This window comes from Sus scrofa, chromosome 11, assembly GCF_054392235.1.
Source record: "Sus scrofa isolate SSC_HxYL_T2T_F1_AM1 chromosome 11, Sscrofa_HxYL_maternal_Yorkshire_Landrace_v2.0, whole genome shotgun sequence".
Classification (NCBI taxonomy): domain Eukaryota; kingdom Metazoa; phylum Chordata; class Mammalia; order Artiodactyla; family Suidae; genus Sus; species Sus scrofa.
This window is the reverse complement of record NC_139393.1, coordinates 2,074,355-2,089,357: the sequence shown is the minus strand read 5'-3', so window position 1 is coordinate 2,089,357 and position 15,003 is coordinate 2,074,355. Positions and strand designations below refer to the sequence as shown.

Here is a 15,003-nt window from a genome sequence, read left to right as displayed (position 1 = left end):
CAGGAAGGCAGGCTGCTGCTGATTGTTGGCCCTGAGCAGGCCGTGCTGAGGGCTCTCTCAGGGCCCCCTTTGAAATTTTCCATTCTAAGGAGTTCCAGTCGTGGCGCAGTGGTTAAGGAATCCGACTAGGAACCATGAGGTTGCCGGTTCGGTCCCTGCCCTTGCTAAGTGGGTTAACGATCCGGCGTTGCCGTGAGCTGTGGTGTAGGTTGCAGACGCGGCTCAGATCCCTCGTTGCTGTGGCTCTGGCGTAGGCTGGCAGCTACAGCTCCAATTCAACCCCTAGCCTGGGAACCTCCATATGCCGTAGGAGCGGCCCAAGAAATAGCAAAAAGACAAAAAAAAAAAAAAAAGAAATTTTCCATTCTACAAAGTTGAGAGGGCGCATGGAAGCAGAGGGACAAACGTTTGAGTGTTGAGCCTGGCAGCACGTTGATTGTCACCTTAAACCAAAAGGATGAACCAAACAAGAAGCCTTCCACCTTTATTCCCTAAAATAAACGGGGGTGGTCGGTCGAGAGCTGAGGAGTTGGAGGCTTTGGAGAACTAGACATAAGCCGGTGCCTGAAACAAACACAGAAGCAGCCTCGTTGAAGAGAGTCAACCTGGAGCTTAGAGGCAGCTATTTTCAAACTATGAGCAAAGAAATAGCCTAGAAAGAGATGAGTGACTTTTGTCTCCTAATGGACTTGAATCCATCGTTTGAGATTTCGTCTACGTTTAATTTTTTTAAAAACCTTTTTTTTTGTAACTCGCTTCCCGTGCGAGGATTGGTACAAGTGATTCCGCAGGTGGTAGGTTTTTCGTGTGCTCAGCCCCAAGGTGCTAGTGCCCGCTTTATAACCAGTAGAAATATGAGCCTTCAAGTTATTTTAATGCTCTGTCAGTGCATAAAAAGGAAAGGGAAGGACCTTTGTATGATGTGAATAGCTTTTTCAAGAGCTGTATTCTGGAAATGTGTCTGTAAACAGAGACACAAAAAATTAATTTTGAACAAAGTTCTTTCAAAGAGGGAGGATGATCATGTTTCACAGGATGATGCTTTCTGAATGGGTGTGTGTGAGGTAAGCCAGGTTCCTTGGAGAAAACTGTCCAAGTTACAGTAAAAATAATGTTAATGCTTGCATATGGGTTTCCCCTTTGATCCTTACATGATTTAAGAGGAGGAAAAAACCCCTGATGTTATGAGGTATAGTGCAAAAATAATTGAACGAATGACTGGTAAGTATTTTATAATAAACGCTTAGCCTCAGAGTTCCCGTTGTGGTGCAGTGGCCGCTGCCATGAGCTGTGGTGTAGGTCGCAGAGGCAGCCCGGATCCCGCATTGCTGTGGCTGTGGCCTAGGCTGGCAGCTGCCTCTCCAATTCAACCCCTAGCCTGGGAACTTCCATATGCTGCTGTTGCTGCCCTAAAAAGCAACAACAACAACAACAAAAAAAAAACTTAGCATCTGTCTTTGGGGTTGTTCTGAAAAATCCAGTAGACACGTATCTAAACTCATGTTTGTACTCTTTTCAGCTGCAGAAGATCATAAGTAAACAGGATGACTTGAAGACAGCAGTAATTCATGAAACAGAGCACCAGGTACGTGCGAGTAAGCTAAATATTTCCAGGCAGGTGTTACTTACCTGTGTTCACGCAAGTATTCCCAAATAGTTGAGAAAATTGCCAGTAACTTAATTTTTCTACACATTCAGTAGATTTGCTGCATTCACGTGACCCAGACTTCAAAAGAGTCCCCAGAGAATGTAGGTAGGGCAGAATTTGCCTCAGTCACCCAGTTCTTGTGTGTTCTTGCAGAGGTGGTTCGTGTGTATGAAAGCAGACGTGTGAATAAGCATGTGACCACATCCACAGATTCTTTCTACCATTTTTGCACAAGCAGTGGTCGTCTCTGCATTATTCTGCATCCTCCCGTTTTCTCCTCCCTGTATCTGAGTACATCCTTCTTTTTTTAATAGCTCCATGCGGTTTACATAGTTGTCCACCTTTTGAAAGATATGTAACATACATCCAATATTTTGATATCGCAGAGAATGCGGCAGTTAATAGTCCTGTAATTGTATCATTTTATACACATGTGACTATGTCTGGGGGATAAGGTCCCAGAAATTCCCTTGCCGGATCAAAGGGTATGAACATTGCTAAGGCTGTCGGTAAACTTGGTAAGTATTGGCAAATATCTTGCGTAGAAAATGAGCCAGTTTCGTTCCCACCTGTCATGTGTATCCTTACATTCTCTACTGATGGTCTTTCCATAAACTGTCATTCCACAACGTGCTTTCTGTGAGATTTTCCTACATTTCCCAGTCATTTCTTCTTTGAGAGTATGTCTGCTTCACATTAGGCAAGTTATTAAAACCCCAGTGTGTGCCGTCTCCTTCCCTCTCAGTGCCCGTGTGACTTTTCCTGGGTCCGGGTCCTTGAATGAATGGTGTTCCCACCTCCTGGGCGCACACATCCCCCGTGTCCTCGGCAGTCCCCTGCCACAACACGCGTCCCACGCCCGTGACTGTTGAGACGTCTGTGGTCCTCTGAGGTGGTGCGAGGTGAGGGCAGGCCACAGGCCACTCGGCGTTGATGGTTGGCTGGAGGGACTCGGAGTAACCCCCTGAAAGTGGTCAGGTTCGTGGCTACAGCTCGTTACGGTGCGAGGACTCGGGTTGAAGTCGGCTGGGGGAGGGACACTCGGGCAGAGTCCAGGGCTCCGGTTGTCCTGTCTGAGGAGCCATGGACGGCGCTGACCTTCCCCGCAGGGACAGAGAGGGCCTTGATGAGACGGAGGGGATCAGCAGGCACACCTGGTTGGCTGCCCATGCGGCTGACCCCCGACTCCGCGCGTCTGGAGAACAGGCTGATGCCCCATGGCCCAGAGCCCAACAGTCTCAGGGTGAGACTGCCGGGCGTGGCCGAAGGCCTGCAGGCCAAAAAAAGCAGCCTTTTCTTAGGGTCACCTCCTAGGCAGCCCAGGGCAAAGGCCAGCCTCCGTTTGGGTGAAGACCACACCTTACGACGCAGGTGTGTCTCCATAGCCGGCAAAGCACCGGGCACACGCTCTGTGCTCCACGAACGAATGAATGAACAGTTAGGGGATGAACGTTTTTAACCACTGACCTGAGGATGGTCATGAAGCCTGTGCCTGTATTTTCTGTTAGAAGCCCGGCACGGTCAGTAGCCCCACACGTAAATCTAGGGTCGAGGTCTCGACATGAGCTCGTTGGGCCAGAGGCCTGCGTCCTGTGAGGCCTTGGTGCCTGCTGTCACACTGCCTTCCCCAGCGGCTGCGACTGCTCACCTCCCCAGGAGAGAGGACCCACCTCGCCCACAGGTTCTCCAGCACCAGTGTCATTCTCGTTTTGTTCTTTAATCTGTGTCACTGCGTTAGGGGAAAAGGCATCTCATCGTTTTTTGGGTTTCTTTTAAGACAGTCTAGGAGTTCCCGTTGTAGCTCAGTGGTTAGCGAATCCAACTAGGAACCATGAGGTTGCAGGTTCAGTCCCTGGCCTCACTCAGTGGATTAAGGATCTGGCGTTGTCGTGAGCTGTGGTGTAGGCCACAGACACGGCTTGGATCCCGCATTGTTGTGGCTGTGCCGTAGGCTGGCAGCTACAGCTCCGATTGGACCCCTAGCCCGGGAACTTCTATGTAATGCGGGTGCGGCCCTAGGAAAAAAAAGGAAAAGCCAAAAAAAAGAAGGCAGTCTACAGACCATTTGTATTTCTTATTTTATACATTTTCTACTGTTCTTTGGGAATTTCTTTCTCATTTTGCTAACCGCTTTTATCCTCTGATTTAGCTGCGGGTTTTTTTTTTTTTCTTACTCGTTTGAAATGTGTTTCTCAAGGGCGTCCCCAGAACATTGCATGACTGTGCTTTTTACTCTAAATGGACTCTTCTCTTTCAAGAGAAAAATTACTACAGTGAATAGAAAGTGTACTTATTTTTTAATGTTTTTGTACCAGTCTATCGTAATGATTTTCCTTATTAGGTTGATGTTTTCTGTTGACCGTTGTAAGTATAAAATCATATTATCTCTAAGTAGTGTTAATCTTAGTTTATTCCTCTGTGTGTTGGACAGAATTCCCCCAGAGTGTCCTGTGATAGTGCTCACGGGAGGCGTCCCGCTCGTATTCTGACCTTCATGCAGACATGTCCAGTTTTATAGTCTTGGGCATTTATGTGGAAATTAAGAGAGAAAAACTCCAGGCATGACAGGAAATCACAGGCAATTACATAGCTTAGTTGGCCTGTAGGTTTCCAGTGGCTTCTAGTCAACACTAAGTCCCAAAAGCAGGTGTTTTAGGAAAACCAACATATTTAATATAGTATAAGATTTTACTTTTTAAATATGAACCAAAAGTATGTTTGTTTTTTGGGGGGTTTTTTGGGTGTTGTGGGTTTTTTTGTTTGTTCGTTTGTTTGCTGCTTTTAGGGCCATACCCGTCGCACATGGAGGTTCCCAGGGTAGGGGCCCAGTTTGGGCTACAGCCGCTGGCCTGCACCACAGCCACCGCAACACAGGATCCAAGCCATGTCTGCGACCTGCAGCACAGCTCACGGCAACACCAGATCCTTAACCCACTGAGCGAGGCCAGGGATGGAACCCACAACCTCAGGGTTCCTAGTCGGATTCATTTCCACTGCACCATGTTGGGGACTCCTAGAGCGTGTTTTGATGTGGCTTATAAATAATGACACTAAACGTTTGATAATTAATTCGTTTTTAAGATGTGTGAAAGATAGATGTTAGTATTTTCAAAAATCGAGGAACGTAAGAAAAGTGAAATAAATGTAAAGACAGGCTTAGTTCTTAGACAGGAAGAGTGAGTGTCCTATGGTGGCTGATTCCCTCTGAATTAGTCCAGGAGAAACTCGACACCTGAGCGCTGGCTTTTGTCTTTGCTTGTTTGGTGATCGTGGTGGGGGGCGGAGGGGGCTGCAGGCAGGAGCTGTGCAGAAACTTGGCCCAGTGACTCTGAAGTTCGGCTGGAGAGAGGAACTTGCGAGGACCGCCAGAGCAGTCTGGAAAATGCCAGCCCCGGGAGGGACAGGGAGGTGGTCTAATGAGAAATAGCCGAAATATGAGCCCAGGCACGGAGGTGGTGGTGTGATCGAGGTACCATTTGAAATCAGTAGGAAGCAGATGGTGAGCGGCTTGCTTTTCCAAAGTCCAGGAGCCCAGAGGTCGTCCGGACACCCATTCAGTGCCCAGGTCCGGTTCCCCCCCCCCCCCCGGCCCCCACAGTGCTTCTCAGACCCGCCTGCCTGCCGTGCGTCTCGGCCTCGCCCACCAGAGCTCCTGCCCGTCCGCGGCTCTGCCTGCACCGGCTCGCCTTCGCTTTCACGCTGGGCCCGGGGTGGCTTAAGGCCCGAGTGGCCGGCCCACTGCTCCCCGCGGCACAGGCGCCGGGGAGGGCTCGGACTCCCGCCCCCGGGCTGCCTCGGCCCCCGAGGGCCCTGCAGCCGTGAGCAAGCGAGCCGCTGCCCACGCGTCCTGTGCGTGACGCGGGTCATCGTCTCGGGCGCAGCGGTGGTGGCGAGGGTGAAATCAGCTGGGACGGTTTCCGCTGCCCGCGTCAGCGCAGCGCGAGGGGCGGCCCTCGTGGCTTGTCGCCGCCGCTCTCCCCGCCCGGCCCTCCAGCTCCGCGCCCCTGTGCACCTGCAGCCCTTGAGACCTGCCCGTTGGGAGTGTTTGTTCCCTTGTCACCGTCCTCTGCTCAGACCTGGGGTCTCAGCCGGAGTGGCGTTTTCTCAGGGACGCCTTGCTGAGCTGCTGGGTGAGGCAGACCCCCTGTTCCACGCTCCGGGGCGTCGTGGGCCGCTTCCCAACGCCTTCACGCTGCGGTCACGTTTTAATTTCGTGTTTACGCCCGGTGATCCCGCAGGAGCAGAGGGGCCTCCCGCACTCTCGGCACGTGGCGGGCGTCCACCTGGTTGTCCCCGCCCGGTGGATGTGCTGCCTGAGTAGTGCTGGGTGAGTGTCCCAGTTCTTACACCAAATAAAGTGTGGACCCAGCATTTCAGTTTCAGCCAGTTCCCTGGTGGCTCAGTGGGTTAAGGATCAGTGCTGTCACTGCTGTGGTACAGGTTTAATCCCTGGCCCAGGAACTTCCACATGATGTGGGCACAACCAAAACATGAAAAAAATTTTAAATTAAAAAAAATAGGCCTTCCCATCCTGGCTCAGCAGAAAGGAATCTGACTAGCATCCATGAGGAAGCAGGTTCGATCCCTGGCCTCACTCAGTGGGTTAAGGATCCGGTGTTGCCGTGAGCTGTGGTGTAGGTCGCAGGCATGGCTCAGGTCCCACGTTGCTGTGGCTGTGGTGGAGTTTGGTCCGCAGCTGGACCAAAGTCATCTTTCCCGTCTGAGCTGCGGGTGTTGCGTTTGATCCACTGCCCTCAGCCCTCGCTGGAGCACCATCCCCCGTCCTCTGCCGTGGAAGGTCCTAGAACACATCCCCCTCCACCCTTCAAAGTGCACCCCCCGGGCTTCCGGTTGCCCTCAGCTGAGCAGTAGCTGGAGGATCCTACGCCCTGGAAGCCAGTCTGGGGGCCTCTGCCGGCCTCTCTCCTCTGCTTGTCCTGCCGCTTCCTCCCTGACTGCTTTGCCGTCGCTGCACCTCAGGTTCTCGTGAGTCCAGCCACGAGCAGTCCCGCCGCTGCTGCTTCTGGGACGTGGGACGGCACTGGGCAGTATGCCAGACCGCCCAGCGCCTGACTCCAACATTCCTTCAGCTGCTCTTTTTCAAAATATTTGGTTTAAATTCTGCCTCTTTTTATTGTTTAGTTGCTGCTGATCATCTTTTTAGAACACTGTTTTGAGAGATTGTGCTGTGGTTCAGCGGGTTAAGAACCCAACATAGTGTCAGTGAGGACGCAGGTTCGATCCTTGGCCTCGATCAGCAGGTTAAGGATCTGGTGTTGCCATGAACTTCGGCGTAAGTTGCAGATGCAGCTCAGATCCGATGTTGCTGTGGCTGTGGTGTAGGCCGGCAGCTGCAGCTCCGATTCAGCCCTAGCCTGGGAACTTCTACATGCCCTAGGTGTGGCCCTAAAAAGAAAAAACAAAAAGAGAATGCTGTTTCATTGTTTATTTTACTGGAGATTTGAAGGAGGAAGAGTCTATGAATTTGTTCTCATTTCCTTGGATGGAATCTTCCCCTGTTAATTTTATTTTAAAAAAATTTTTTATTAGAGTATAGTTGACTTATAATGTCTGTCAATTTCTGCTGTATAGCAAGGTGACCCAGTCATGGATATATGTACATTATTTTTCTATCCCAGGAGATTGAATATAGTTCCCTGTGCTGTACAGTAGGAGCTCATTATGCTTATCCATCCTAAATGTAATGGTTTGCATTTCCTAACCCCGAACTCCCCTTCTATCCCACTCCCTCCCCCCTCGCCCTTGGCAGCCAGAAGTCAGTGCTCCAGGTCTGTGAGTCTCTTTCTGTTTGTGCATAGGTCCACTTGTGCCATATATTAGATTCCAGATATGAGTGTATCATATGGTATTTGTCTTAATCTTTCTGACTTATTTCACTTAGTATGAGAGTCTCTAGTTCCATGGTGCTGCATATGGCATTATTTTGTTCTTTTCATGGCTGAGTAGTATTCCATTATATATCTGTACCATATCTTCATAATCCATTCGTCTGTCAGTGGACATTTAGGTTGTTTCTATGTCTTGGCTATTGTGAATAGTGCTGCAGTGAACATACGAGTACATGGATCTTTTTCAAGGAAAAGTTTTGTCCTGATCTGTGCCCAGGAGTGGGATTGCTGGGTCATGTGGGAGTTCTATGTTTAGTTTTCTCAGGAACCTCCATACTGTTTTCCATCGTGATTGTACCAATTTGTGTTCCCACCAACAGTGCAGGGGGGCTCCCTTGTCTCCACACCCTCTCCAGCGTGTGTTGTTGGTGGACTTGTTAATGAAGGCCTTTCTGACCGGTGTGAGATGGGCCCTCATTGTAGTTTAGATTTGCATTTCGCTCATAATTAGTGATGCTGAGCGTTTTCATGTGCCTGCTGACCATCCATACGTCTTCTCTGGAGACGCGTCTGTTTAGATCTTCTGCATATTTTTCGATTGGGTCGTTTGGGTTTTGCTGTTGAATTATGTCAGTCGTTGGTATATTTTGGAGAGTAAAACCTTGTCAGTTACATCGTTTACAGCCATTTTCTCCCATTCCATAGGTTGTCTTTCTCTTTTTTTACAGTTTTCTTTTCTGTGCAAAAGCTTGTAAGTTTGATTAGGTCCTGTTGGTTTATTTTTGTCTTTATTTCTGTTGCTTTGGGAGACTAACTTAAGAAAGTAGTTGCACAATTGATGTCAGAGAATGTTTTGCCTGTGTTCTCCTCTAGGAAGTTTATGGTGTCTTGTCTTATGGTTAAGTCTTTAAGCCATTTTGAGTTTGTTTTTGTGCATGGTATGGGGGAGTGTTCTGGTTTCATTTATTGGCATGCAGCTGTCAGGTTTTGCCAGCACCGCTTGCTGGAGACACTGTCTTTTTCCCATTTTATAGTCTTGCCTCCTTTGTCAAAGGTTAATTGTCGAAGTGTCTGGGTTTGTTTCTGGGCTCCCTATTTTGTTCCATTGGTCTGTGTGTCTGTGTTGGTACCAGTACCACACTGTCCTGATGACTGCGGCTTTCTAGTATTGTCTGAGGTCTGGGAGAGTGATGCCCCTGCTTGGTTTTTTCCCCCTTAGGATTGCTTTGGCAATTCTGGGTCTTTCATGGTTCCATATAAATTTTTTGGATTGTTCTATTTCTGTGAAAAATGTCATGGGTAATTTGATAGGGATTGCATCAAGTCTAATTTTATAATTAATTTTATAATTAATTTTATGTTAATTTTATAATTAGTAAAAGCTAGTGTTTTTGTTTGGGTTGTTTTGTTTGTTTGTTGTGGTTTTTTGTTTGTTTTGTTTTTTGCTTTTTAGGGCCACATCTGCAGCATATGTGGGTTCCCAGGCTAGGGGTTGAATTGGAACTACCCCTGCCGGCCTACACCACAGCCACATCAATACCAGATCCTTAGCCCACTGAGCGAGGCCAGGGATCGAACCCACAACCTCATGGTTCCTAGTCAGATCGTTTCTGCTGCACCACGACAGGATCTCCAAGAAAAGCTAGTGTTAAGTTTCTGGCTTTCAGCAGAAGATCCAAGACTTTCCCCGTTTAACTCTCATTCCTGCTTCGTGAGGAAGTGCCTGGGGGCGTCACATTTTGAAGTAACTGGTTTCACTGTTTTCAGCTCTGTTCTTGGCCTGTCCCAGGTTTTGTTCCCTGCTGCGCCCACCTTTTGTCCCCTCCCTTCAGCAAAGAGGATGGTGTTATGCAAAGTAGCAGACAGAACGGCCTCACCTCTTTTTGCTCTTGTTACGAGAATCTTGTGTGTGTGTTGTCCTAAGTGTTCTAGCCTCGAGAATCAGTTTTCGTTCTTGATTATTTGAAATTATTGTATCATTTTGTATAGGAACCAACAGTGAAAGAATCTGAAATTAACACAACCCTCCAGGTACGTTTCTTTGGAAAACGAGGAGAAAGAAAACTTCATTATAAAGAATTTCGAAGGTAAGAATAAATTTCTGTTTCTTTGTTTTTTGCTGTTTTTTTAGGGGGCCACACCCGAGGCATATGGAGGTTCCCAGGCTAGGGGTCCAGTCGAAGCTGCAGCCGCTAGCCTACACCAGAGCCACAGCAACTCGGGATCCGAACCACGTCTGCAGCCTACACCACAGCTCACGGCCACGCTGGATCCGTAACCCACTGAGTAAGGGCAGGGATCGAACCCACATCCTCATGGTTCCTAGTCGGATTCGTTAACCACTAAGCCATAACAGGAACTCCAGAATTTTTAAGGTACAGCGAAAAACCAGAACCGTCTTTAGTTTTTCCTCACAGATGGCAGAGTGCTTTCCAGTTTTGTTATCTATTTTTTAATTTGAAAATTCTGTAGTGCTCAATAGTCACTTAAAACGAAATATGGAGAACACGTGGGGATTTTATGACTGGCCCCTGGGGGTGGCGAGGTCCTCCTGGAGCTCCCGAGCGTGTCCTGGCCGCCAGGCGGGGCGCTGGCGTCTGGTCACAGCTCTGGTCACAGCACCGAGGTGAAGCTGCGAGGAGCTTACGTCCATTTCGCATTTTGCCGTTTAGATTTATGGAAGACTTACAGACCGAGGTCCAGGAAATGGAGTTCCTTCAGTTTTCTAAAGGTTTGCGTTTCATGAGAAAAGAAGACTTTGCAGAGTGGCTCCTTTTCTTCACTAACACTGAAAATAAAGACATTTACTGGAAAAATGTGAGAGAGAAGCTGTCAGCCGGAGAGGTGGGTTCGCCTTTTCTTCTGCTCACGATAAAGCTGAGGCAGTAATTGAGACATATTGATGTAATGGAAAACCCTCCAATTTAGTCAGGCGTGAGCTGCTCTCTGTTGTGTGATTGTGTAATGGGTGAAAGATGATTGCCAGGCTGTTAATAATGGGTAGTGTGTAGCAGTAATATCTCACGTGGTTTTCCTGTATTGTTCCAAAAAACTTTTGAAATGGATGTGTATTTTTATATAATTTTTAAAGTTATCTGTAGAGCGAGGAAAAAGATAATGAAATATAAAGATCTCATAATTGCAGTAGAGATACATAACAATTAGAAATAAATTTAAGGAGTTTCTGTCGTGGCGCAGTGGTTAACGAATCTGACTAGGAACCAGGAGGTTGCAGGTTCAATCCCTGGCCTTGCTCAGTGGGTTAAGGATCTGGCGTTGCCGTGAGCTGTGGTGTAGGTCACAGACGCGGCTTGGATCCCGAGTTGCTGTAGCTCTGGTGGAGGCCGGCAGCTACAGCTCCAGTTTGACCCCTACCTGGGAACCTTCATATGCCACGGGAGTGGCCCAAGAAATGGCAGAAAGACCAAAAAAAGAAAAAAAAAAGAAATAAATTGAACCAGAAATATATAGAAAAGGCTTGATGAATGTAAAAGGAAACTTACCTGATTACAGAAACATCTCCTGTTGTTGATGGACTAGAACTAGTCTTAGTGTTACTTAGAGCAGCTGGGCCTTAGCCTGGTCTGAGTGAGTGTGGCGTGATGTGCATCTGTGACAGCCGGGATGTGCAGCCGTTGCACACTAGCCCCGAAAGCCGCTCGGCTCACGCAGGACGGCTTCCCGTCTCCGTCCTGCTCCGTTTCCCGGCTGGGCTGGCAGGAGACCCCCGCCCGCATCACTGCCCGAGACCCAGCCTCTCCCCGGCTGCGCGCTCTCGCAGCTCCACCGTCTGTAGAAACACCATCCTCAGAGGGCAAAGAAAAGCGCGAGTCACGTTCCAGTGACTATTTTGCCTGGAAATGCCACCCACGACGACTGGCCGGACTGATCCCATGGCCACGCGTGACGGCAGGGGGGCGGCGGTGTGTGGAGTCGGGGAGACGCGGGTCCTGGCGAGCAGGGCCAGGCTCCCGTAACAGGGCCCTTCCTTGGGAGTCTGGGTGAAACAGCGGAGGGGCAGGGGTGTGTGGAAATCTTTGCACCTTCCCCGTCACTCTGCTGTGAACCTAAAATGGATCTAAAAAAATTAAGTCTTTTTAAAGAAAGAGTGCTGAGATACTAAAATGCATCGCCAAACTTTACAACTAAAACAGCGTTACTGACAATGAATTTGACTAATGAGTTGAACAGAATAAAGTCAGAAATAGACACAGATACACCCGGAAACTGAGTATGTGTAAACTCAAATTGCAAATGAGTTGGGTAAAAGAAGAACCGTTAGCAAGTGGCACTGGGCTACTTCCCTGGGCACCTGAGGGAGAAAATGAGGTAAACCCCCACGTCATTTATTACTCCAGAGTAATTCCTAGGTCCATCAAAGGTTCGGTGCTAGAGAGAGAAGTGAACCTGAGTAAGCGTGGCCCAAAACGCGGAAGCAGTGTCACAGAGTGGGGTCTATACACACCAAGCAAAATCCAGACCCTTCGATGAAACTGGTTACATTTTTTCCTAAAACTTAAAGGCCTCCCTCATCTCCCCAAAAATTATAATCACAGCCAAAAGAAAAACATTAACACAATGGGAGGAAATACTGGCATCACATGTAATAGACCAATTTCTTTAACTTATAGTGAGATCTTACAAAACCAAGGACGTCGAAGGGGCTGACATTCCAGCCTGCATACTGTGTGGCGGGGTCTGAGAAGTCAAGGTCTGAGATTTGTATTTGTTTGCAGGTTAGCCTGCACGGCTTCATGGCTGCTGGCAGAAGACAAGGCATGTTGCACCAAGGCACGTTTTTTGTTTTTGGCTGTGCCCAGGGCGTATGGAAGTTCCTGGGCCGGGGGTCTGAGCCAGGCCACAGCAGTGACAGCACCTGATCCTTAACCTGCTGCACCACACGGGAACTCCCGGAGAAGTTTATTACTCTATTCATTGCACCGAGCCAGCACAAGCATCACATTTGCCTCCGTGCCCCTTGCCCCAGGGCCCGAGATGTGGGTTTGCACTGCAGCCAAGGAGTCTGGATCTTTGATGGCGGCTGTAGGAAGGCCGCCCTGCCCTCGAAGGGCAACGCTGTCTCTTTTCTGGCCCCTCTACCAACGTCCGGACAGACCGTGTGGAGAGAGGTGATCGGGCCTCTGTTCACAAGATGCACAGGAGGTCAGAGGACCCCCAACAACTGCCTCCCGGCAGCAAGTCACCTGACAGCCCCTTAAACACGGGCGGATGACACAGCGGGCGCGGGAAGAGAAATCCACACCTGACTCCTGAACACGGAAGTGCGGCCTTTAACGTCCTCGCAGTTACAGACACGCGGATCCCAGCCGTGACCACAGGCGCGTCTCGCTACAGTGAAGCCGGTCGGAGGGGTTGCGCCGGGGCCGCTTCGAGACCACGACGCCGAGGAGCAGCCGCGGGCGGGCTCGCTCGTGTGATGAGAGAGTGAAGCAGGGTGTGGACCGGCGAGGACACACCCGCTGTGCACAGGGCATCCGAGGAGGGCACGAGGGAGCTGGGGTGAAAGGGGGAAGAAGAGTTCGTGTCGTTTTATTCGTTGTACTGTTGGAATTTTTTAACCATGTGTACATATTACCTCTTCAAAACATTTGAATAAAAGAATTCAACAAATTCACAAAAGCGGAAAGCAGTGAACCTCGGAGGAGACGTGTCCGAGGACGTGGTCCTGAGCGTCTCACAGGGAGGAGCGTGCTTCCCGAATAAGGATGTCCCTGCTTGGACGTTCCCAGTGGACACACTAGCCTTCTTGCTTACTCTTTGTTTGTTTTGCTGTCAAGTGCACAGGTTTTAAAATCAGGTGGTGCGTTCCCTGGTGGCCTAGAGGTTAAGGATGTGGCACTGTCACGTCTGTGTCTTGGGTCAGTGCTGTGGTTCAGATTCAGTCCCTTGTCCCGGAATTTCCACATGCTGCAACATAGCCAAAAAGAAATTTTTTAATTGTAAGTTAAAAAAACTTCACATACAGTAAAATCGGATGGACCAAGGTGCAGGTCCTGCTCCCCGTTCAGTGGGCCTTCGACAGCGTACTTCGCCCTGACAGGGGACCCCTTGAAGCTGAGAAGTGGGGCCTACGCCGTAGCGAGGGCCAGGCCTGCAGTTTCAGCTGGCCCGTCTACGCCAAAACCCGGAGTTCTCACTCGGGGCCGTGTCCCCTGGTGAAACATGGAAGAGCAAAGAGGTGGGCCACGTGGCAGGATGCTTTCGTCTCCTTCGGCCGCCGCAGACTGGGTGGCTTCCACGGCACATTCATCCCCTCACAGTTCTGGAGCCCAAAGTGGGTGGTGTCTGGCGAGGTGTCCCCACACTCGACTGACGGGACTGCCAGCTCGTCCTCTCACCAGGACGCCGGTCCTGCCAGACCAGGGCTTCAGCCTCGGTTAGCCCTGGTTACCTCTGCTAAGGCCCCTCAAAATACACCCCCTGGGGGGGTGAGGCTTTCCCCAGGGCTGCAGAGAAGGAGGCACAGTGGGGTCTCTACTCACAGCTCGGGGCCGGTCACACGGGGCTCAGCCTGCACAGTCACACCCAGGGCCCTGCCCCCTCGTCTCAGAACTCCGGAACCTGCCGTCCTGTTGGTCTGCACGCCAGACTTCCCAGTAGCCTCGCTTGGAAAGATGGAAGGCTTGAGGATAGCAAAGAAGACCCCTGGTTCTCGTCGTGAGGTCATTTAATGTAAATATGAAACTGTGCTAACAGCTCCCTTTGTTACCGTACTAGAGCATTGGTTGGGATGAGTTCAAGGCCTTCTGTCACTTTGCCACCCACCTGGAGGACTTCGCCATCGCCATGCAGATGTTCAGCTTAGCGGGTCGCCCTGTCAGACTGGGTGAGTTCCCCGCTAGTTCCTCTTTTCCGAGCGGTGCTCTCTCCTCCAGCTGGGCGATGCCATTCAAGGAACCACTTACAGTAGCACCGTGGACTGGCCGTTGCCTCCACCCCCTGGGGTTGTTCGCATGCACAGCACAGGCACTCGTGTGTAACACTGTCTGTCTGTCCTCACAGCGTTGATTAGATTGAAGTGACCTGCTCAGAGTTGCTGCTGTGGCTCCAAGGGTTAAGAATCCAACTGCAGGAGTTCCCATCATGGCTCAGTGCTTAATGAACCCAGCTAGTATCCATGAGGATGCAGGTTCGATCCCTGGCCTCACTCAGTGGGTTAAGGATCTGGCATTGCTGTGAGCTGTGGTGTAGGTCGCAGACACAGCTCGGATCCTGCATTGCTGTGGCTGTGGCTGTGGTGTAGGCTGGTGGCTACAGCTCCAATTCGACCCCTGGCCTAGGAACCTCTATATGCCGTGGGTACAGCCCTAAAAAAAAAAAAGAATCCAACTGCAGTGGCTCAGGTCACTGCTGAGGCACAATTCAATCCCCAGCCCAGCGCAGTGGGTCAAGGACCCGGCATTGCTGCGCCTGTGGTGTACAACGCAGCCGCAGCTGGGGTTCCATTCCATGACATTTCACAGCCAAATTTATTATCTGAGAATC

At 50.0% G+C, this 15,003-nt stretch overlaps 1 protein-coding gene across 8 annotated transcripts in view; it reads left to right on the top strand.

Annotated features, from left to right (window-relative positions):
- The window catches only part of MICU2 (mitochondrial calcium uptake 2), a 79,783-nt gene that overhangs the window by 61,577 nt on the left and 3,203 nt on the right, over nucleotides 1-15,003 (top strand). For 5 of the 8 annotated variants that reach the window (XR_014818905.1, XR_014818904.1, XR_014818908.1 and 2 more), the window contains 4 exons: nucleotides 1,520-1,585; nucleotides 9,487-9,584; nucleotides 10,170-10,341; nucleotides 14,236-14,344. Coding sequence is in view for 2 of the 8 variants with exons in the window: in XM_021065452.2 (XP_020921111.1) it covers nucleotides 1,520-1,585; nucleotides 9,487-9,584; nucleotides 10,170-10,341; nucleotides 14,236-14,344 (445 nt within the window). In the remaining 6 variants the exon portion in view is untranslated. Of the gene's footprint in view, nucleotides 1-1,519; nucleotides 4,444-6,286; nucleotides 7,075-9,486; nucleotides 9,585-10,169; nucleotides 10,342-12,233; nucleotides 14,345-15,003 lie in introns of those variants that run through there. The other 3 variants (XR_014818907.1, XR_014818906.1, XR_014818909.1) reach the window with 2 other exon arrangements.